Source organism: Narcine bancroftii, chromosome 9 (assembly GCF_036971445.1).
Source record: "Narcine bancroftii isolate sNarBan1 chromosome 9, sNarBan1.hap1, whole genome shotgun sequence".
NCBI classification, from domain to species: domain Eukaryota; kingdom Metazoa; phylum Chordata; class Chondrichthyes; order Torpediniformes; family Narcinidae; genus Narcine; species Narcine bancroftii.
The window spans coordinates 59,687,428-59,709,625 of record NC_091477.1 but is presented as its reverse complement, the minus strand read 5'-3'; the positions used below and the strand labels follow the sequence as shown (position 1 = coordinate 59,709,625).

The 22,198-nt window shown below is 40.9% G+C and overlaps 1 protein-coding gene across 12 annotated transcripts in view; it reads left to right on the top strand.

Moving 5' to 3' along the window:
* The window catches only part of dbn1 (drebrin 1), a 429,629-nt gene that overhangs the window by 194,303 nt on the left and 213,128 nt on the right, over positions 1-22,198 (top strand). For 11 of the 12 annotated variants that reach the window (XR_011345015.1, XR_011345012.1, XR_011345011.1 and 8 more), the window contains one exon: positions 19,195-19,250. Coding sequence is in view for 6 of the 12 variants with exons in the window: in XM_069899279.1 (XP_069755380.1) it covers positions 19,195-19,250 (56 nt within the window). In the remaining 6 variants the exon portion in view is untranslated. Of the gene's footprint in view, positions 1-11,578; positions 11,731-19,194; positions 19,251-22,198 lie in introns of those variants that run through there. The other variant, XR_011345016.1, reaches the window with a different exon arrangement.

Sequence of the window (22,198 nt, the reverse complement as noted above, 5' to 3'; positions counted from 1 at the left end):
TTTGCAAACTGTTCAGGTGCAATTTGGTGGGAGAAATGTTGTTTTAATCTTAGTGGTGAATTCCAGAGAATATTTGTGGATGGAATTAATTGATTTTCCACTGGGCTGAAACCTGCTTTGAAATAAGTATAGTCTTGGCTTCGTTTTAAGAAGGAAACCAGTGACCCCCACTGTTCTTATTGTCAAAGAACATACGGTTTGAGAGTGCAAGGTGCTTCATTATGTCAGTGTTTGGTGTCCTCAATCAAAAAGACCAACTTCCAGATATAAAAATATTTACTCTGATTTTCCATAAGAGAATGTCTGCATCATTGATTGATCAGGTGTTTTAAATATGGAAACCTATTTGCAGGAGATTACTTAATGCTATTCAGTCAGTTAGCAGATAAATATGATTTGAGCAAGGTACAATTTTTTCATGGACATTACAAGGCCACGAGCTCCTGAACCCATTGGCTCAAGCCATTGTTGGAACCGTAAGGCACTTGGAGGCACTACCTGGCTGGTAGAAGATTTATGCTCCTCATGGACCAGCGATCAGTCTCATTCATGTTCAGCAATGTTAGAGGGACAAAATCAAGAATGACAAATTTGCTAGGAGGAGGATCGAACTCTCCACCTACAATTTTGACATGCCTATCGGCCAGAGGCCCTTAACGACCCTCCAGATGCCTCTGTACACACCGGCCAACTGTGGACCATTCACAATGAGCCCTGCTATCCAGGGGTCACCAGCATGGCTCATTTTGCCAAGTCCCGAAATTTGCCTTACTCGGTAGAAGACATCAGGGAGATGACCAGGTCGTGCCAGGTCTGCGCAGAGTGCAAGCCGCACTTTTATCGCCCTACAAAAGCGCACCTGATCAAATCATACAGGCCCTTTGAATGGCTGAGCATTGACTTTAAGGGACCTCCCCTCTCCACGAATGGGAACATCTTTTTTCTCTCAGTCATCGATGAGCACTCTCATCTGTTATGAAGTCCCTAGACTCCATTTTCACCTTGTTCAGATATCCTGGCTATATTCATAGCGACTGGGGCTCAGCCTTCATGAGTGATGAGCTGCATCAGTACCTGCTGGTGAGGGGCATTGCGTCCAGCAGGACTACCAGTTACAACCCTTGGGTGAATGGACAGGTTGAAAAAGAGAACACCATGATCTGAAAGGCTGTCAAACTTGCCCTGAAGCAAAGAGGCCTTCCAGACTCACATTGGCAGGATGGCCTCCCCATCGCATTCCACTCAATTCGGTCGCTACTCTGCACTGCAACCAATACTACTCCTCATGAGCTACTGTTCACGTTCGACAAATCTATCCATATGGTCTATGAGCACCTGGACGGAGTTGATACTTTAATGGATGGCATCATTGTATGGGGAACCACGAGAATGGAGCATGATGAGAAACTAAGGAAAGTTCTGGAAGCAACAAGGAAAGCAAACCTGAAGTTGAATAGAGAGAAGTGCCAGCTCAGGGTGACAGAACTAATATTTGTAGGAGATATTATTAGCAGTGAGGACATCAGACCAGATCTCAGAAAAGTGTCCACCATTGGGAACATGCCAAGGCCACAATGCAAAAAGAATATAGAGGTTTAATGGAATGGTCAACTATATGGGTAAATTCATATCCAAACTCTCAGAAAAGATGGCTCTATTGAGAAAATTAAAAGAACATTGAATGGGAGTGGAATCATGAGCATGAAAAGTCATGGAGGGAACTAAAGAAACTGGTCACAGAGGAACCAGTTCTGAGGTTTTACGACACAGCGAGACCCATCAAGATTTCATCAGATGCATCACATAGTGGGCTCAGTGCAGTTCTTCTGTAAAAATATGACTGGCAACCCATTGTGTATGGATCACACTCAATGACAGATGCGGAGACGCGATACGCTCAAATTGAAAAGGAATTGCTCAGCATCACAAACGCCTCGGAAAGATTTCATCAGTTTGCGTCAGGACAAGCAATCAGTGTAGAGACTGACCATAAGCCCTTGATTGCATTGTTTCAAAAGCCATTAAATGAATGTCCATTTTGAATACAAGAAATGATGATTAGGGTGCAACACTATACACTGAATGTGGTGTACACTCCTGGTAAGCTAATGTACACAGCAGACACGTTGTCTAGAGCTGTTGACACAAGAGAGCCCACAAACACTAAAATGGATGAAGACGTGAATGCCTTCGTGGACATGATCACAAGTGCACTGCCCATATCAGATGCAAAAATGGAGCTCATAAAGTCTGAGACAAACTGAGACAACTGAGAAAAAACATCTTGGATGGATGGCCCAACATGAAGCAGGACTAGTCACCTGATGTTTCAGAGTACTGGAACTGCAGGGCAGAACTATCAGTGGTTGAAGACATCATCTACAAAGGAAGCAAAATCCTTATCCCAAAGAGTCTGAGAAAAGAGATGCTAAAAAGGATCCAAGGAGAACATCTCAGAATTGAAAAGTGTAAGAAAAGAGCACGAGAAGTGATGTACTGGCCAGGAATCAGCAATGATATAGCAAATGAAGTGTCAAACTATATGCTGCAAATATTAAGCAAGCAATCCTGCAGAACCACTAAAGCCACACCCAGCACCATACAGACCTTACCAGAAGGTAGGCGCTGACCTATTTGAATGTCAAGGGAAGGACTATCTTGTAATCACAGACTATTACTTCCTATATACAGAGGTGTGTAAACTGAACAACACCACTGCAGAATCTGTAATAACAGGTATGAAAGCCATATTCTCCAGACATGGTGTGGCAAGTGAGGTCTTCACAGACAATGGACCCCAGTTTTGCAATTTAAAGTTCTGACAGTTTGCCAAAGAGTGGGACTTTGTACACACCACTTCAAGTCCTCATTTTCCACAGTCCAATGGTCTAGTGGAAAAAATTAGTACAGACAGACTGATGAACAAGGAAAAAGACAGTGGAACAGACTTCTACCAAACCATGCTAGTATACCACATAATGCTGCTCGAGTGTGGTATGTCACCAGCACAACTCCTTATGGGTCAAACCTACCCATTCAGGAGAACCTCCTAAAAACAAAAGAGGGGAAGAAAGTGAGAACGTTCAAAGAACAACAGAAAGAAAAGCAAAAGTATTATTTTGACAGATGAACAAATAACCTACCGCAACTCCACACTGGTGACTAAGTAAGGCTAAAAGTCCAAACAAACTTATGGACTCAGAAGGGAACTGTCCTTAGTGAAGTCCAACCAAGATCATACACCATTCAGACAAATGAAGGTGCTGTTCTGCAAAAAAATCATGAAGATCTTCAAATGGGAGCAGCCACAGTGGATGGAAAGACAGATACTGTTGAACAACCTGATACACATCTGAGAAGATATCGTCTTCAAAGATTCAAAGACAATCAATCAGGAGATCGTCAAGACACGTGAATCCTCCGAAGAGACTCATTGAGCAAATTTCAAGACTCCTGTTATAGAATGAAGTAATGCTATCTCATTTGCTCTTCGTTTTAGTGTATGTAAATGTGAGCACACAAAACAAGTTTACAAAATGTTAAAATGTTGATAATAATGAAAATGTAAGTTCCTGCTGTTAAAGTTAAAATTGCAGGGTTATACAAAGAAAACATGTTAGTTACAAGTAAGCTACTTTTGTTTTAAGAAAGGGAGATGTAATGATAGTGATTGTGGTTTCATGACCACTAGCAAGGCCTTGATTATAGTTACTGTTTGATTAGACTTGGCTGCCAACAGGGGGTTGACACACAGTATGCAAATTGCTCATGGCCTGCCTCATGGTGCTGTTTACAACAACTTTAAAGTAAAGAACCTTTTCCTTCATCCATGTGTTGTCTAAGAACTCACTCATATGAATACAAAATGAAACAGACATAACATCATTGCATCTGAGTTAGTGGTAAACTGTCTTTCCGCTTCATTAAAATTGCTCGTCAGAATATCGAAGAAGTGAAGGCTACAATTCTTTTTTTGAATTAAGTTCAAGGAAATATTTTCCTGTTGAGAATAACCAAATAAGCTTGCACTTTAATCCTTAGAATCTCTGATAAAGTATGGAAAATTTGTTCCCAAAAATCTTTTATTTCTGGGCATTCCCAAAACATATGAATCAGAGAGGCCTCATAAATTTTACATTTGAAACAGTGGATCAACATCAAAATAAAAGTGAAATAGTTAAACTTTTGACATGTGTATTCTATGTACCACTTTAAACTGTATTAAAGAATGTCACACACAAAATGAATTTCCTAAATCAATATGTAAAGGTACCAAAAGCAAATGTGCAATACTGGATCGCCTACATAGAAACATAGAAAATAGGAGCAGGAGTAGGTCATTCGGCCCTTTGAGCCTGCTCCGCCATTCAATGAGATCATGGCTGATCTTAAAGTTCAGTACCCCGTCCCCGCCTTCTCTCCGTAACCCCTAATTCCCTTGTACTGAATAAATATATCTAATTCCCTCTTAAATATAATCAATGAACCTGTCTCTACTGCCCTCTGTGGCAATGAATTCCACAGATTCAACACCCTCTGGGTAAAGAAATTCATCCTCATCTCGGTCCTATTATCCTCGAACCATGGTCCCGGGTTCTGGACTCCCGCAACATTGGAAACATCCCTTCCGCATCCATTCTGTCCAGTCCTGCCAGAATTTTATATGTCTCTATGAGATCCCCTCTCAATCTTCTAAACTCCAGCGAGTACAATCCCATATTGTGCATCTTTCCTCATGTTATTCCTGCCATTCCAGGTGAATCGCCTCTGCACTCCCTCCATTGCAGGAACATCCTTCCTCAGATAAGGCAACCAAAATTGCACACAATGCTCCAGGTGTGGTCTCACCAAGGCTCTGTACAGCTGCAGTAAGGTATCCTTATTCCTATACTCAAACCCTCTTGATATGAAGGCCAACATACCATTTGCCTTTTTAATCGCCTGCTGTACCTGCATGCTCGCCTTCAGTGACTGGTACACAAGAACCCCTAGGTCTCTCTGCACTTCCCCATTTCCCAATCTATTGCCATTCAAATAGTAATCTGCCCTCCGGTTTGTATTACCAAAGTGGATAACCTCACATTTATCCACATTGTAGTGCATTTGCCATGTGTCTGCCCAGTCCCCCAATTTATCCAAATCACACTGGAGCTTCCTGAGCCCCTCTTCAGTGCACTCAACCCCTCCTAGCTTAGTGTTGTTTGCAAATTTGGAGATATTACATCCAATCCCCTCATCTAGATCATTAATGTAAATTGTGAACAGATCCCTTTGGCAGCCCACTGGTCACTCAGAAAATTAGCTGTTTATCCCAACTCTCTGTCTTCTATCTGCCAGCCAGTTCTCAATCCACATCAATACCTTGCCCCCAATCCCATGAGCCTTGATTTTGCATGCCAGTCATTTGTGTGGGACCTTATCGAAGGCCTTTTGAAAATCCAGGTACACCACATCCTATTAGGGATCGAGACAGGACGGGTGACAGAAGTATGTGTAGGGGAACATTTTGGGTCCAGGGACCATAAAACCATTAGTTTCAAGTTAATTCTGGAGAAGGATTGGTCTGGGCCTTGGGTTGAGATTCTAAATTGGAGAAAGACTAATTTTGATGAAATGAGAAAGGATCTAGAATGCGTAGATTGGGATAAGTTGTTTTCAGGCAAGGATGTGTAAGAGGAAGACTTTTAAAGATGAATTTTTGAGAGTTTTTATGTTCCTGATGGGATTAAAGGGAACCTTGGTTTTCGAGAGATATTGGGGATCTGGTTCAAAAGAATGAGTGTTTAGCAGGTATGGGCAACAAGGTGCAAATAAGGAGTAGAAAAATGCAAGAAAATGCTTGAGAAGGAAATCAGAAAGGCGAAAGGAAGACATAAGATTGTTTTCACAGAGAATGTGAAAGAAAATTCTGAGGGTTTGTACAGGTACATTATATCAAGAGCAAAAGAATTGTAAAGGGCAAAATTGGACCCTCGAAGATCAGAGTGGTTGGCTTTGTATGGAGCCAAAAGAGATGGGGAAAGAAAAACTGGTTTTTTTTCAACAGTATTCACTCAGGAAGCTGGCACAGGGTCATGAAAAGTAAGAAAAACAAGCAGTGAGGTCATGGAACGAAAAGATTAATAAGGAGGAAGTGCTCGCTGTCATAGTGAAGCAGTGAACTGGATTCGACAATGGCTGGATGGGAGAAGCCAGAGAGTAATGGTAGATGCTTGCTTCTCAGACTGGAGGCCTGTGACTGGTGGTGTGCCTCGGGGATTGGTGGTTGGACCATGGGTGAAACGGTTGGTGTAGCAGTTAATGCAACACCTTTACAGCGCCAAGGATTGGGACCAGGTTCGAATACCGTCCTGTCTGTATGGAGTTTGTATGTTCTCTCCATGTCTGCATGGGGGCTCTGGCTTCCTCCCACCCTTCAAATTGTGCCAGGGGTTGTAGGTTAATTGGGTGTAATTGAGTGGCATGGACATGTTGGCCGAAATGGCCTGTTACAGTGCTGTATGTCTAAAATTGATGTTTGTCATCCATATCAATGATCTGGATGATAATGTGGTAAATTAGATCAGCAAGTTTGCAGATGATGCTAAGATTGGAGGTGTTGTGGACAGTGAAGAAGATTTTCAAAGCTTGCAGAAGGATGTGGATCAGCTGGAAAAATGGGCTGAATGATGGCAGATGGAATTTCAATGCAGAATGAAGGGAGATTTGATAGAGGTATTGCATTTTGGAACGACAAACCAAGAAAGGATATACATAGTGAATGGTCGGGCACTGAGGAGTGTGGAGGAACAAAGGGATCTGGGAATACGGAAACACATTTCCCTGAAAGTGGCATCACAGGTAGATAGGGTTGTAAAGAGAACTTTTGGCAGTTGGGATGTTATGCTAAAATTTGGAGTATTGTGTGCAATTTTGGACACTTAACTACGGGAAAGATATCAATAAGACAGAGAGAGTGCAGAGAGAATTTACTAAATGTTGCCAGACTTCAGGAACTGAGTTACATGGAAAGGTTAAACAGGTTAGAACATTATTTCCTGGTGCATAGAAGAATGAAGGGAGATTTGATAGGGTATTTAAAATTATGAGAGGGATAGGCAGAGTACATGTAGATAGGCTTTTTTCCACTGAGGGTAGGCAAGATACAAACCAGAGGATATGGGTTAAGAGTGAAAGAGGAAAGGTTTAGGGAGAACTTCTTCACACAGAGAGTGGTGGGAGTGTGGAACAAGCTGCTAGCTGAAATGATGAATTCGACCTAAATTTTTAACATTTAAGAAGAATTTGACAGGATGGGAGAGGGCTATGGACTGCGTGCAGGTCAATGGGACTCAGCAGAAAAATGGTTCAGCAGAGACTAGAAGGGCTGAAGGGCCTGTTTTGGTGCTGCAATATTCTATTTTTCTATGGAGTTTCTCCAGCACTTTTGTGTATTTATTCAAATGCAGTGTTCCACATGATAGAACTATATACTTGGAATTGGGTTTCATAAACTTATATACATTAGCAATTTAAGAATGATCTGCAACTCTCAATGCTGAGTGTCTTGGCATTTGAATCTAAGCTGGCACAATGCTAAATCTCATAGTGGCTCTTGTACATGAGTGATTCTACAATTATGACCTAATAATTAAACATTGATATAATTTAAAAAGAATTCTTGTAAACAAATAGAAAGGAGCAATAAAATGGAAAGAGACCCAACTCAGAAACCCCTCCATTGTTTGCACATTTCATGACATTACACGGCTGGACCCACATTGTGTTTTCAATGTTTTTGTTTCTTACTTGAAGTATTAATTTGTTTTGATCTTAATTAAAGTGATTGTATTTGGGGATATTCCCATAAACATGGTTTCACATTTAAAGGCTGCACTATGCCTGGTTTTCATTTCTCAGTTCTTAGTTTATCTTTAAGGATATATCCACAAGGCTCATCAGCCTTGCTTTGCCCTACCTTCCACTGCCGTTATGAAAATGATCTGCTATGATCTGCATGTCCATGTTGGTATTTAAAATTCTGATGATGTAATCTTGCATCACTATGTAACATCAATGTTTCTCGTATCTTCATGCTTTCCTTTATTTGAAAATCCTGTGCCAGAAAAGTTCTGACTCACTTAAGTGATTCATGATTGGCTGGTATTTAAAAAAAAATGTGCTGTGCAATCGTACAGATGGGTCTTTTATGGCAAAAACACAAAGACTGCAGATACTGGAATCTTGAGCCAACATTGAGCTGTTGAATGGCAGGTGAGACAGCATCCATGGGTAGAAATGGTCAGTGAATGGGTAAAGAAGAGCTGAAACATTCAGATGATCTAAAATTGGAAAAATCAATGTTCAAGCAGTTACTGTACGTTTAAGGCTATCCAGGTGGAATCTGTGTATTCTTTAAGTTTATGTTATTGGAGTAGTGTTATGGTATGAGTGTTATGGGGAGTTTCAAGAACCAGATGGCTGTTAGAAGACACCTGTTCTTGAACCAAGAAGTGCTGGATGTCAAGGAGAGCACATGCCCAGGGTAATAGTTGTCCTTTATGGTATTAGCAAGGTAGTGCCTCAATTACATGTGGTCAAAGGGCAGGTGGTTGCTTCTCCTAATGAACTTGGAAGCCTTTGATGGGCTTGATGAGGTAAAGGCAATCCAGAAATATAGTTACCTTGACAAAGAGGTCAGGCAGAAATGTTGGTTGATATCTTTGCCTCCTGTGGATGCTGTAGGACCCGCTGAGTTTCTTCTGCTGTGTATTAACTACATTCACAGTATCTGCAGACTTTCTTGCTTCACAGAATATAGTAATATAGTCAATAGATCAGCAACTGGAGTTTGCATTTTTAGTCTGGGGATTGAGATTGACATGGGATGTAATATATGCTGGCATTGCTGTCAGTGTAAGAAACTATTTATTGTTTATTTTCTATTGGGGTTTTTTTGTGCCCCTGTTCCAAAGAATGCTGGGTCTAAAAAAAAGAGCTTGCAAGAATAGATTTCATTGCTGACATTTCTCCTGTTTTGTATCATTTCACTCTGTCTTAGCAGATGTGGAATCATTATGAGCCATTGTGAAGCTGGGCTGTACTTCTCCTTGGTACTGGAGATTACTAAAGATCAGATCTTGTTTCATACACCTGATCTGAATGGAACATTTCTGTCCAGCAAGATGCCAACATCATGTGTGCAGTAAACACGTTTAAGCAAACATCAAAATAATCTGGTTGTTTCTGTTTCAATCTGTTGCTGGTTTAGTTCATAAGATTGGCACTTAAGTAAGTAGATTTACATTGGCCAAAGTATCACCTGCATAACTACAGATCTTAGGTAAATTTCAGAAATTAATCTCCAATCCATGTCGGACAGTATTCACTTATTTTAAATGGTCTGAAATGGACTTTTCATTGTGCTTCTTCTGTTGTTATGTGAGTAGTTTGGTGATGCAGCAGTTAACACCACAAATAGCTCCAGGAACCTGCATTGTTCCTGCCCCAAGTACTGTCCATGGGGAGTTTCTATATCCACTGGGTGGCCTTCCGCTGGGTGGTCTTCCGCTGGCTGGCCTTCCGCTGGGTGATCTTCCGCTGGGTGGCCTTTCACTGGGTGGCCTTCCTCTGGGTGGCCTTCCACTGGCTGGGCTTCCGCTGTGTGGGCTTCCACTGGGTGGGCTTCCTCTGGGTGGCCTTCTGCTGGGTCCTCTGGTTTCTTCCCAAATCTCAAAGATGGGTATATTTTAATTGTATGTTTTAAATGACCCCTGTGGGTATGTAGATAAGGATGATAGTGTGGTAAGAGAATAGGTAATGAAGAATAAAGGAGGGGGAAATTAGATTACTGGAATTGCTCTGCTGAGAGTTGACGTGGTCCCAATGTACCAAATAATGACCTCCTGTACAATAATAAATGAGAATGTCTGCAATCTTAGTAAATTTTGTTGCACTGACTCTTAATAACTTGGTTTTGAATGTCTAAATTATCACGTCATGTCACTTTCAACACTCTTGAAAGAACTGCTGACCAGTGGCAGTGTGGACTCCATTTTTGTACTTCGGTCAAAGGGTTTACCTTGAAAACAAGAAGATGAAAGAGACTGTAAATGCTTGAATTGAGAACAATGCTGGAATAATTGATTGGGACAAGCAGCATCTGTTTGTTTTTCCAGTATTCTGTTTTGGATCCAGCGGAATGCAATGCGAATTAAAATTAATTTATTCTGACAAGTTCAAGCTTTACAATTAGCCGTGTGATTTCTGGGATCTGGACTTGGAAGACATTCCACCACACACTACTGACAATGCATGATGTCAAGGTTCTACCCGACGTTACTCAAGTTCCAGGGCCAATTTCTGGGATATCCAGATAGGATTTTCACTGACCAATTCAACTACAAAATTACCTCCATTCATTTTTATTGCATCTGTGGATCTAGCTACAAGTTGCAGCGTTGTTAGGAAGAGCCCAATATGTGAAGCAGGGCACAGCTGAACTACCTGAGAAAGACAATGTAATGTTTGGAGAGAGGCAAAGAGGGGACCCATCCGAGCAGCCCTAGCAAACCTTTCCCCTCCAGTTCAGATGCATTGCATCCCGTCGGTACAGAACCGTTCTTCCCTGGAAGAGAGACGAATTATGCAGCAACCTCCTCCTTCCTGTTTTTAGCCACTTGTTATGCTGCATCATCCTCCTATTTCTAATCTCACTAGCACGTGGCCCACCCAGGTAGCAATCCTGAAATCATTACCCTGGAGGTCCTGTCCTTCAACCTAGCGCCTAACTCCCTGAACTCTCCTTGCTGGACCTCCTCACCCTTCCTACCCCCACTTTGATTTATTAAGGCCAAGATGCCAAAAGACTTCTTTACAAACTTGTCAACCTGTGATGCCACTTTCAGGGAATTATGTATCTGTATTCCCAAATCCCTCTGTCCTACTGCATTCCTCTGGACCCTACCATTTACCATGCAAGTCCTTCTTTGGTTTGTCCTTCCAAAATGCAATCATCCACCACTACTCTCTGGCTTCTCTCATATAGTCAATGTTGAATCCAGTTCACTACCTCTATATTGTAGTATATTGTACTGTATGTACACTATCTAATGTCCTGTCCACATCAGTCCTCTTGAAAAGTTCGATCAGATTTGAGAGACACTATTTTCAGCTAACAAAGCCATGTTGACTTCTCAAATCAACCTTAGCCTATTTAAATGCTGGTAGATCCTCTCCCTCAGAATCCCCTCCAGAAATGTTCTGCCAACTGATATCAAGCTCACTGACCTATAATTGTCTAGCTTGTCCTTGCCACCATTTTGAAATAGAATGAGCCAGTCTCTAGTCTTCTGGCACTTCACCCGATGCCAAAGGAATGTGTGTCTCCATGTTATCTGGTTGTTAAAATTCTGAGAGTGCAGTAAAAGGCAAACATAAACAGGTTATATAACTGGTATTCTGGGTGGAAAATATAACGACAGAAGTATAAAATTAGCAAGCTCAAAACAGGAATAACGGAGCTTATTTCCTTTCCACAGAACAATGAATATCTGAGTGGACTTATAAGTGTTTGTTCCTGCCAGTTGATTGAATGTTAAAAATAAATGGAATAATTAGCTGGTTTGGAACAGGATTGAAAGTGATAAGAATAAGCACAGATTGAAATGATAGAATTCTCAATGGACCACAATAATACCTGGGCAGCTGATGCAATGAAAATGTCATATTTTGGAAAGTGATCACTGAAAAGTAAGTATGGTTCAAGAGATTGATAATGATATTAAAAGGAACTTCTCAGAAGAGTTTTTCAGGAAATTTAAATAAATTAAATGCAGATTGTCCATCTCTCTTCATTTTCCCTCTGAAAACTCTTTCTAATATTAATTTACTTCATGGGCCTTTATCAAGGATTTACCTTGATGACTCTGTATAAGACACCCCCTGAATTTCCACCTACAATGTAGGTTTTAAGCTATACTTGCTGTATAAGATGACCCCAAGTCAGGCACTTAACTGCTGACCCGTGGAGTGCTGCTGCTAGGCACATTTAATATAATAATTCACGACATTTTAAAAGCAAATTACTCAGTAAAGGTTTAAATTTTATTAGCATATTTTAAAATAAACCTCCTGATTAAAGCCTGTACACAACGAATGGCAGTCAGTCTGGGTGGATGGACCCTGCGGGGGTTACTAAGACTTTGCTCTTAAGGCTCGGATTTTGTACTTGGTGTATAAGTCGACCCCTGGTTTTGGAATGTCCTTTTTAAAGTTCAAGGACTGCATATGCACTGGCGTATATGGTATTTCAGCTCAACTTAGATATGGCCATGACCAATCCCATTTCCCACCCAAAGTTTGGTGAAACTGCATCATCATTAATTCAACAATGCAATCTTTTCCTTCTATATCAGTTGTACTCAGCTTGTTTTATGAAGCATTTTGCAATGTTTGATTTCATGAAGACTGTAGAATTACATAAAGTTGAGGCAGGGCCTAAATGCCATAGCCTGTTACAAAACCACATCCGGTGAAGTAGCAGATGACAAAGCTTCACGCTCAGAGGAACTCAACGCTTTCTACGCACGATTTGATGACAGTAACAGTGAAGAACTACCCCTGTGCACCCCCGATAATCCCATCCTGTCTGTTTCTGAGGATGACGTATGTGCTGCCTTCAAGAGAGTGAATCCGAGGAAAGCATCCGGCCTGGGCAGAGTACCTGGCCAAGTTAAAAAAAATCTGTACTGACCAACTTATCAAGGTATTCAAGGATATCTTCAATATTTCACTCCAGCAAGGCGTGGTACCCACTGGTTTCAAACAGGCATCAATCACACCAGTGCCCAAGAAGAGTGCAGTAACCTGGCCTAATAACTATCGACCAGTAGCATTCACATCAACAATGATGAAGTGTTTAGAAAGGCTGGAGTTGAAGCATATCAGCTCCTGTCTGAATGGTGACATGGATAAGTTCCAGATAGCGGATGCTATCTCACTGGCTCTACACAAAGCCCTGGAACACCTGGACAGTAAAGATGCATTCATCAGGATGCTCTTTATCAATTACAATTGGGCATTTAACACCATCATCTCCTCAAAACTGATCAGCAAACTCCAACACCTGGGAGTTAACACTCCGCTGTGTAATTGAATCCTAGATTTTCTCACCTCCAGACCACAATCAGTGAAGATTGATAAGATCTTCTCCTCCACAATCTCTATCAGTACCAGAGCACCGCAGGGCTGTGTTCTTACCCCCCTGCTCTACTCACTTTACACCTACAACTGTGTGGCTCAGTACAACAATAATACCATCTACAAATTTGCTGACAGGATGAGTCAGCATGCAGGAGGGAGATTGAAAATTTGGCTGGTGCACCAACAACAACCCTACACTCAATGTCACCAAAACCAAGAAGCCAATTGTTGACTTCAGGAAAGGAAAGCCAGAGGTATACAATCCAGTGATCATTGGGGGATCAGAGATGGAGAGGGTGAGCAATTTAGGTTCTTGGGAGTCACTATCTTGGAGGATATTTTTTGGACTGAATACACCAATGGCATCATGAAGAAAGCATGTGAGCGCATCTGCTTCTACAGGAGTTTGCAGAGGTTTGGTATGATACCAGAAACCCTGGCAAATTTCTACAGATGTGTGGGGGAAAGTGTGTTGACCTGCTGCATCACGATCTGGCATGGGGACAGCAATACCCTTAAGCATAAAGCCCTGCTAAATGTAGTGGATACAGCCCAGGATATCACAGGCCATGATTGAGCAACAATCATCAAGGATCCACATCACCCAGCACACGCTCTGTCCTCGCTACTGCCATCAAGAAAGAGGTGCAGGTGCCACAAGACTCACACCACCAGGTTCAGGAAGAGCTGCTACCCCTCCACCATCAGAGTACTCAATAACAAACTCAATCAAGGACTCATTAAAGGACTCTGACTTGTGCACTTAATTGGTTTTCTTTATTCTCTCTGTATTACAGTCAGTTTGTTTACATTTATTATTTGTTTACATGTATATACCTTGTACTTTTTTTGCACTACCAATAAGTAGTAATTCTGCCTCACCCTCAGATAAAAGAATCTCAGGGTTGTATGTGATTTCATGTATGTACTCTGGCAATAAATCTGAAAATCTAAAAAATGTATTGATGAATCCCTGTTCATTGTACAATCAGAAAGATCAATAGATATTTTGGTTCCTTTCTTTTATCAATATTTAAAAAATCCAAATATGAAACAGTGACACTTCAGAATTTCCTTTCACTGGTTTGAAAGTCTGAGTTTCACACAATACATTTTGTTCTTAACCAGCATCCATGGCCTTTATCATTGAAACACAACTTGGTCAAAATCTGTTAGAACATTCACAAATTGGACTTAGAACATAGAACATTACAGCACAGTATTGGCCCCTCAGCCCATGATGTTGTGTCAACCTCTCTAAACCTACTCAACAATCTAAACCAGTGGTTCTCAACCTTTTTCTTTCCACTCACATCTCACTTTAAGTAATCCCTATGCCTTTGCTGCTTTATGATTAGTAAGGGATTGCTTAAGGGGGTATGTGGATGTGAAGAAAAAGTTTGAAAACCACTGTTTTAATAGTACCTAATTGACTCGTTATATGCACGGTTTCAGAACTCCAAAGAAATGGGCTGATGACAATTTTTCTCAAGCAAAATATTTCAGTAACAATTGGGTCTCGATCAGTGACTCTCAACCTTCCCTTCCCAATCATATCCCACCTTAAAGAATCTCTTAAGAGCATTTTCAATGTCCCGACTATACCAGCTTCAACCACCACATGTGTAATGCATTCTAGGCACCCACTACTATCTGTGTAAAATGCCTCTGCCTGACATCTCCCCTAAACTTTCATCTGCTTATCTTAAACAGATATCCTTTGGTATTTGCTACTGACTTCCTGGGAAAAGGGTTGCTGTCCACCTTATCTCTGCCTCTCATAATCTTGTCGACCTCTATTAACTCACTTCTTCACTCCAAAGAGAAAAGGCCCAGTTTTGTTAGCCTTGACTTATATGATGTTCTCCAATCCAGACAACATCCTGATTAATCTTCTCCATACTCTCTCCAAAACTATCACATCTTTCCTGTAATGACGTGACCAGAATTGAACACAAAATTCCAAGTGTGGTCGAATCTGAGTTTTATAGAGCTGTAACATGTTCTCAGTCCCCCGATGAGTGAAAGTCAGTGTACTATAAGCTTTCTTAACTATCTTATTAATCTGTGTGGCAACCTTGAGAGCTCTATGGATTTGGACCTCTGTTTTTCCACATTGTTAAATATCTTGCACTTAACCATGTACTTTGCCTTCATGTCTGACCTTCCAAAATGCTTTGTTCAAGTTCATTATCATCAGATTGTACAAATATAACCGGACGAAACAGAGCTCTCCAGTCCTTGGAGCAAAAACATGCAAACATATATCTAGACATTACGCACTTACAGATAAACGATACATATGCAAATAATATATACATATATAAAAATAAATAAATATTGTTTAATAAACAGTAGTTTGCCTGAGCAGTACATTCAGTCATTCAGCTTGTGGGAAGATGCTGTTCCTTTGCTTGGTGTTGCTGACTCTCATACTTCTGTATCCCTTCCCTGATGGGAGTAGCTGAAAGATGCTACTGATTTTGCAAGCTCTCTTCAAACAATGATTCCAGTAGATGAGATCATTTAGGGGGAGGGAGACCCCAATGATCCTCTCTACCACTCTTAAGCTCCTGTGAATTGACCTCTGATCCAATTCTGTACACCCACTGACCAAACGTTGATGCAGACGGCCAGGAAGCTCTTGATAGACCTACTGTAGAAGGCTGACATGATGGTGACCATAGCCTTGCCCACTTTTCAGTCTTCTCAGGAAGAGCAGTCGCTTTTACACATTGGAGATGCTGTGTGATCAGGATAGGTAACTGCTTAAGTGGACTCCAAGGAACTAGGTTCATTCCACTCTCTCCACCACCAAGCTATTCTCATATCTGGTCCTCCTGAAGTCCATGATTATCTCCTTTGTCTTGTCCACATTGAGACTCAGGTTGTTAATCTACAGCATATCACAGATATTTTACCTCTTCTGTAGTGTGACTCATGGTTTTTTTGCTTATGTGTCCAACTACTGTCGTGTCATCTACAAACTTGATGAGTCTGTTGGAGCTGGGTCTGGTGATGCAGTTGTGGGTCAGAAGCGTGAACAGGAGTGGTCAGAGCACACAGCCCTGAGGTGCTCCAGTGCTCAGCGTGACAGTCCTCCTTGTTCTGCTGCGAACCCGGATGGACTGTGGTCTTTCCATTAGAAAATCCAGAATCCAGTTTCTGTTGAGTACCAATGACTACAGCTTCTCCACCAGTCTCACAGCACTATTACATGCTCCCAGTTCATTTTCATTTGGGTGGGACTGTTGCTTTAAGAGAACAAATCAAGCTCCAAGCCCTGCAAGCTTTGGACATTGACTGTGGGCTGACAGGCTGGGGAGAGCGTGAACTCAAATTCCCTATTCTGAACACAGGTGAAGAGAGCATGTGACCAGCATATTAAAGAAGCAGTACACTGTTTGATCAGGGGACATTTTAAGGAGGCACCACAGGAGCAGCAGCCCTTTGAAGAATACTACACTGTAGTGGCCTCAAAGAGGATGTGTGCCCCACCATGGCCAAAGGAAAGGTCACTTTTGAAGGGGACAGTGCACCAACTTGTGACAAGAAAAGGAAGGTCACACTTTGTCTGACCCACAAAAGGGATCTGGAATCTTTCTGGAAGCCACTCACTTCATTTCCCCTAAAAAAGGAAAGAGAGAGTTTCGACTACTCCTCATCTGAAAGGACATTTCCCGTGAAGCAAATCAACAAGGATTTTGTGAGTTTATAGCAGTCTGTTAGCCAGGTCTCTCCCATCTCCTTCGTAAACACTTCAAATAATTTATTTAAGAATTTTCATGTTAACCCTGGATTTCTGAGACTGGACTTTGTCGTGATGTCGCAGAATTGGGCCTGAACTGTATGGTTTGGGATATTTACACACGCGCGCACACACACACACACACACACACACACACACACACACACACACACACACACACACACACACACACACACACAATTAGTTGGGGGTTAAGTTTAGATAAGTTAGATAAGGTGTTATATTATTGGTTCTTAACAAAAAATAAAAATATTATTTTAAATATAACACTATCTGACCTAATTTCTGTAGCTACTGTTTGAGTATGTAACAACTCCTCCGACCTTTGTGTCATCTGCAAACTTACTGACGCATTTTTCCACTTCTTTGACCTGGTCATTTATAAAAATCATAAGGAGCAGGGTTCCCAGAACAGATCCCTGTGGAATTCCATTAGTCATTGACCGCCAGGCAGAATATATTCCATCTGCTACTGCCCTCTGCTTTCTATAGGCAAGCCGATTTTGATCCACATAGCCAAGGAGGGTTCTGTGATCCTCATGCCTTTCTTAATGACTTTACCATGGAAGACAATGTCAGATGCCTTAGTAAAATCCATATATGCCATGCTACCTTCATCAATTTCTTTTGTCACTTCCTCAAAAAGCTCAATTAGGCTCTTGAGGCATGACCTGCCCTTCACAAAGCTATGTCGACGTTTCCTGAGAAAACTATACTTCTCCAAATGCTTGTAAATGCTGTCCCTAAGAATCCTGTCCTATAATTTGCCACCACTGGCATAAGACTCGATGCAAAGATCATTGCCAATGCCCCTGCAATCTCTTCTCTTGCTCCCTGTAGTTAGATGGAATTTATCTTGCCCAGTCCTGGTGACATCAATCGAAATGTTTTTAAGATGATTCATCACTTCCTCTCTCATTACCTCAATATGCTCCAGCACACAAGCCTATTTTATCACATTATCCAAGGTCCCTCTCTCTGGTGAACACTAAAGAAAAGTATTAATTTAGCACCTCCCCTATTTCCTCTGCCTCCAGGCTCACATTCATTCTTTTTTCTATAAAGGGCCCCAAATTTACTCTAGTCATCCTCTTGTTTTACACATATGCAAAGAATGCCATAGGGCTTTCCTTAATTCAACTTGTCAAGACCTTCTCATGCCCCCTTTGAGCTGTCCTAATTTCCTTCCTGGCTACCATGCAATTTTCATGAATCCTTCCTGGATTTTGCTTCCTAAATTTTAGGCATGATCCCTTTTTTCTCTTAACTACTTGTCAAGCATGGTTCCCTTTTCCTACCTTCTTTTCCCTGTCTCAGTGGGACAAACCTATCCAGAAACCCATGGAAGTGGTCCCTCAACATCCTCTACATTACTTCTGTGTTTTTCCCCAAGAACATCTCTTCCCAGTTTATTGTTCCCATTTCCTGCCTAATCCTTCATAATTAGCCTTTCTCCAGTTGTCTACTCCTATCCTTGTCCACAGATCTGTCACCAAAATGTTCCCCCACGGAGAGGACTGCCACCTGACCAGGTTCATTACCTAGTTTCTCTCCTCTTGCCGCTTGTTCACGTATTGTGTCAAGAATCCTTCTTGGACACACCTGACAAATCTATTCCTCTTTCAGTAAGGAAGCGCCAGTCAATATTTGGGAAGTTGAAGTCTCCCATAACAACAACCCTCTTATTTTTGCACCTTTCCAAAATCTACCTACTTATCTACGCCTCAGTGTCCCGAGGGCTATTTAGTGACCAACAGACTACTCTCAGAACAATGATCAATCACTTCCTGTTCCTCACTGGACACTCCATCCACAATGCCCTCCCTTTCCACAGCTGGACAACTATCCCTGATTAGTCATGCTACACCCCTCCTCCAACTCTTTTACCTCCATTCCTATCGCTTTCAAAACATCTAAACCCCAGTACCTGCATCAGCCAATCCTGCCCTTCTGTCAGCCAAGTCTCTGCACCAGCCACAGCATCATAATTCCACGTATTAATCCATGCTCCAAGTTCATCTCCTTTATTCCTAATTACTTCTTGTATTGAAATAAACACATTTCAATCCTTCCAACTGTCTACAGTAATGTTTCCACCACTGCCTGTCTTTCCTCCCAATCTTGCTATCATCAAACTTAATTTAGTTTACACTAGCTTTTATGATTATTCTTTGATGGAATGGACTCCATGTATTGATGTGTCAACGTCAATTAACTGGTCTGAATTCTTTTTTTCTCCACAGGGCTCTGTACACTTATGAAGATCAAACTGACAATCTGAAATTAGCAGATTCAGGAGGTATGTGAGTCATGGAAGGCTAGATGTATGTCTCGAGTTAACGTTACACCTGCTGGATTTGATGTAAAATTGCCATCATTTGTATATAAAATTGCATTATACTCTGAAGTGACATGATAAATTACACTCTTGTAAGGAATGTTGTGCCTGCCTAATCTACAGAAGGTTTTAAAGATTTAAACTGCAGAAGTTCTACCCAGGGATCTGCAGAAAACAGACAATAACAGCCTTTAAATGATCTAAGATTTTAATTCAAGTTGTGGAAGTGTATGTGATGCATTGACAGATAAATAATGATAAAGGTCATTAACCTCCAACATCCTTTTAATATCTGAACCTATTGAAATATGTAATCTTATTCACTAAAGCTCGTGTGACAAATCGAATCTTTTGCCATGCCAGGTTCAAACATTTTCTCTGTCAAGGTGGAGCAAGGTTGTGCAAAACCTTTGCTGACCAAGCGTTGAAGGTAATGAGATCAATCCATCGACCTGTTATCTTGCGATTATCAGGAGCTAGTTTATTGTGTCAATGCAGACCAATTGGTATCACCCAGTTGCCAAGATTGGAAAACAAATGGAATTGGACAATCTGTCCCTGATACGTTTGGATTTTATATATATTCCAACTGCTTTATTTTCATTTGTAGACTTTTTATAGCACAGTTTCTACCCAAAATTTTGATATTAGTAATTTAATTTTCTGTCTTTGCTATCTCTGTTGAAGACGTCAAGAAACTATAGCTACAGAGCCCATTATCAGTGTTGGCGAGCAGAAGAGAAAATGTCATTTAAGAATGAGTAAGAGTGATACTGAAAACAGAAATAAAAAAAATAGAAGTGATTATGTAGGATTGAAACTACTGCTCAGTCAAAACACAGAGATATTTTTATAATTTGTTTCCACATTACAATTTCTTTGTAAACAACAAGTTCTAAACTATATAATTTTTAAAAATCAATCCACTGAAAGTTACATTTCCTGTGATACATTTCTTGATTCTCTTGGAAAATTGCACTATTTTTTTCGAACAGAGATGAGTCCAAGCCATATCTTGACAAGCGAGATCACAAGGTTTGTGACCACTTTTCCAAATGTTAAGAGTGAAGCTTGGTGGAAGTCTTGAACTATCCATTATTTAATCAGAAAAGTGAGAGAGAGGAAATGTGAAAATGAGTAATAGCAGAAAAAGACCAAGATCTTACACAATGGAGAAGTGAAAGTGAGGGCCAGGAACTTGGAAAACAAAATTGGGACTCAGTGAAAAGATAATAAAATCATCCTAGTCGTGTCTGGGATTCGTAGCAAAAAAAAAAGTAAGAATGTTAATATGTGAAAAAGTGTGAATGATCACAAACAGATGTGATAGCTTTGGGATGACTTTACTCTTGAAATATCCATTCATATCGCTCTTCAATGCTTCATGGCAAACCAGGGCAATATTTCCAATCAAATTAATCAGTAAAGGTAAATTAAGGCAGGAGAGATAATGGAAGGGAATTCCAGGCACTGGTGTTTTGGCAATGACAGAGAGAGCAGAATTGAAAGAATGTAGATTTCTTGGGTTTAAAGGACTGGAGGAAATTACAGAATGAGGAAGGGCAAAAATATCAGAAAGATTTATAAACAAGATGAGTGCTTTAAAATTACTTTGCTTCACTGTGATCCAGTGTTGCAAAAAGACCAAAGTGCTCCAGATGAACAGGAACTCACATACATGAGCATAAATGAAGGGTTCAGTTTCAGACAGCCTAGGGCAAGGTCATCCCACAGAGCTTGAAAAAGAAGGCAATATTTTTGGTTCAAATACATGTTCTGAAACATGTTTGAAGTTGAGCATGATATAAAGAATGTGAACAGTTTGGTTCACGTTCACAGAAAGGAATGGGGCTGGCAACGTTTATGATGGATATGCCTATTATTGGAAAGGAGGAACTCTCTGCTCAACCCCAGTACTGAATATCAGGCAATTTGACAATTTAGGCACCATGGAGGGATCAGAGCACAGTATAAACTGATGCAATATTTTTGGCCATACTGATGAGAAATAATAGGTGGACCAACATTAACCCCTGTGGGGATTCCAGTGATGCCTGTGTGGATTCAGGAAGGGAAACCATTACTGGTGATATTTTTTTCAGAATGACTGAATAGATCAGTATTGAATAATAACAGAGGCAGTAAAAATGCTCGACTGAACCTTTGGAGGGATGTAGAGATTTAATGTTTAAGGTCAACTGCTTTTCATTGAATAAGAATGGAACTTGACAAGTGTATAATCTCACACAATCTGCACTTCTGGGTCACACTTAAAAATTGTCAAAACATCTTTCTCATTTGTTTCCTCTTTATTGACCACTCCTTTGTTTTGAACAGGTTGGGATGTATTTCTCTTCATTGTTAACTTTCAAGACTTGCATCCTTTTTTCTGCTGGTAATTGATATTTTTCATCCAGACATTGAATTGGACGTTTTTGGAAGGGACTCCATGTCTGCTTCTTTTCAGTCGTCATTCCCCAGCTGAAGACCTTTTTGTTGCAAATTGGACACCAAACCCAGACATGATTAGGATGATTTTATTATCTTTTCACCGAGTCCCAATTTTGTTTTCAAGCTGGTCACATTGGATCTGCAACATGACATATATATTGTTAAACAGAACACATTTCCTGTCTATGTCATGGGAATAGCATCAGGCTGCTGGATTTATTACACATTGCTAAAGTTTGGGTTAATTATTTGGTGACCCTGCAAGTTAATTTTAATTGGACACCAGCAAATACTCCTTCTCCCCTCCACCTTTTATTGAGGCACCTTCTGCCCAGGCCCAAAACATTGGTTACTCATTACTTTCTTTCAATGCTGTGTGACCCTGCAAGTTAATTTTAATTGGACACCAGCAAATACTCCTTCTCCCCTCCACCTTTTATTGAGGCACCTTCTGCCCA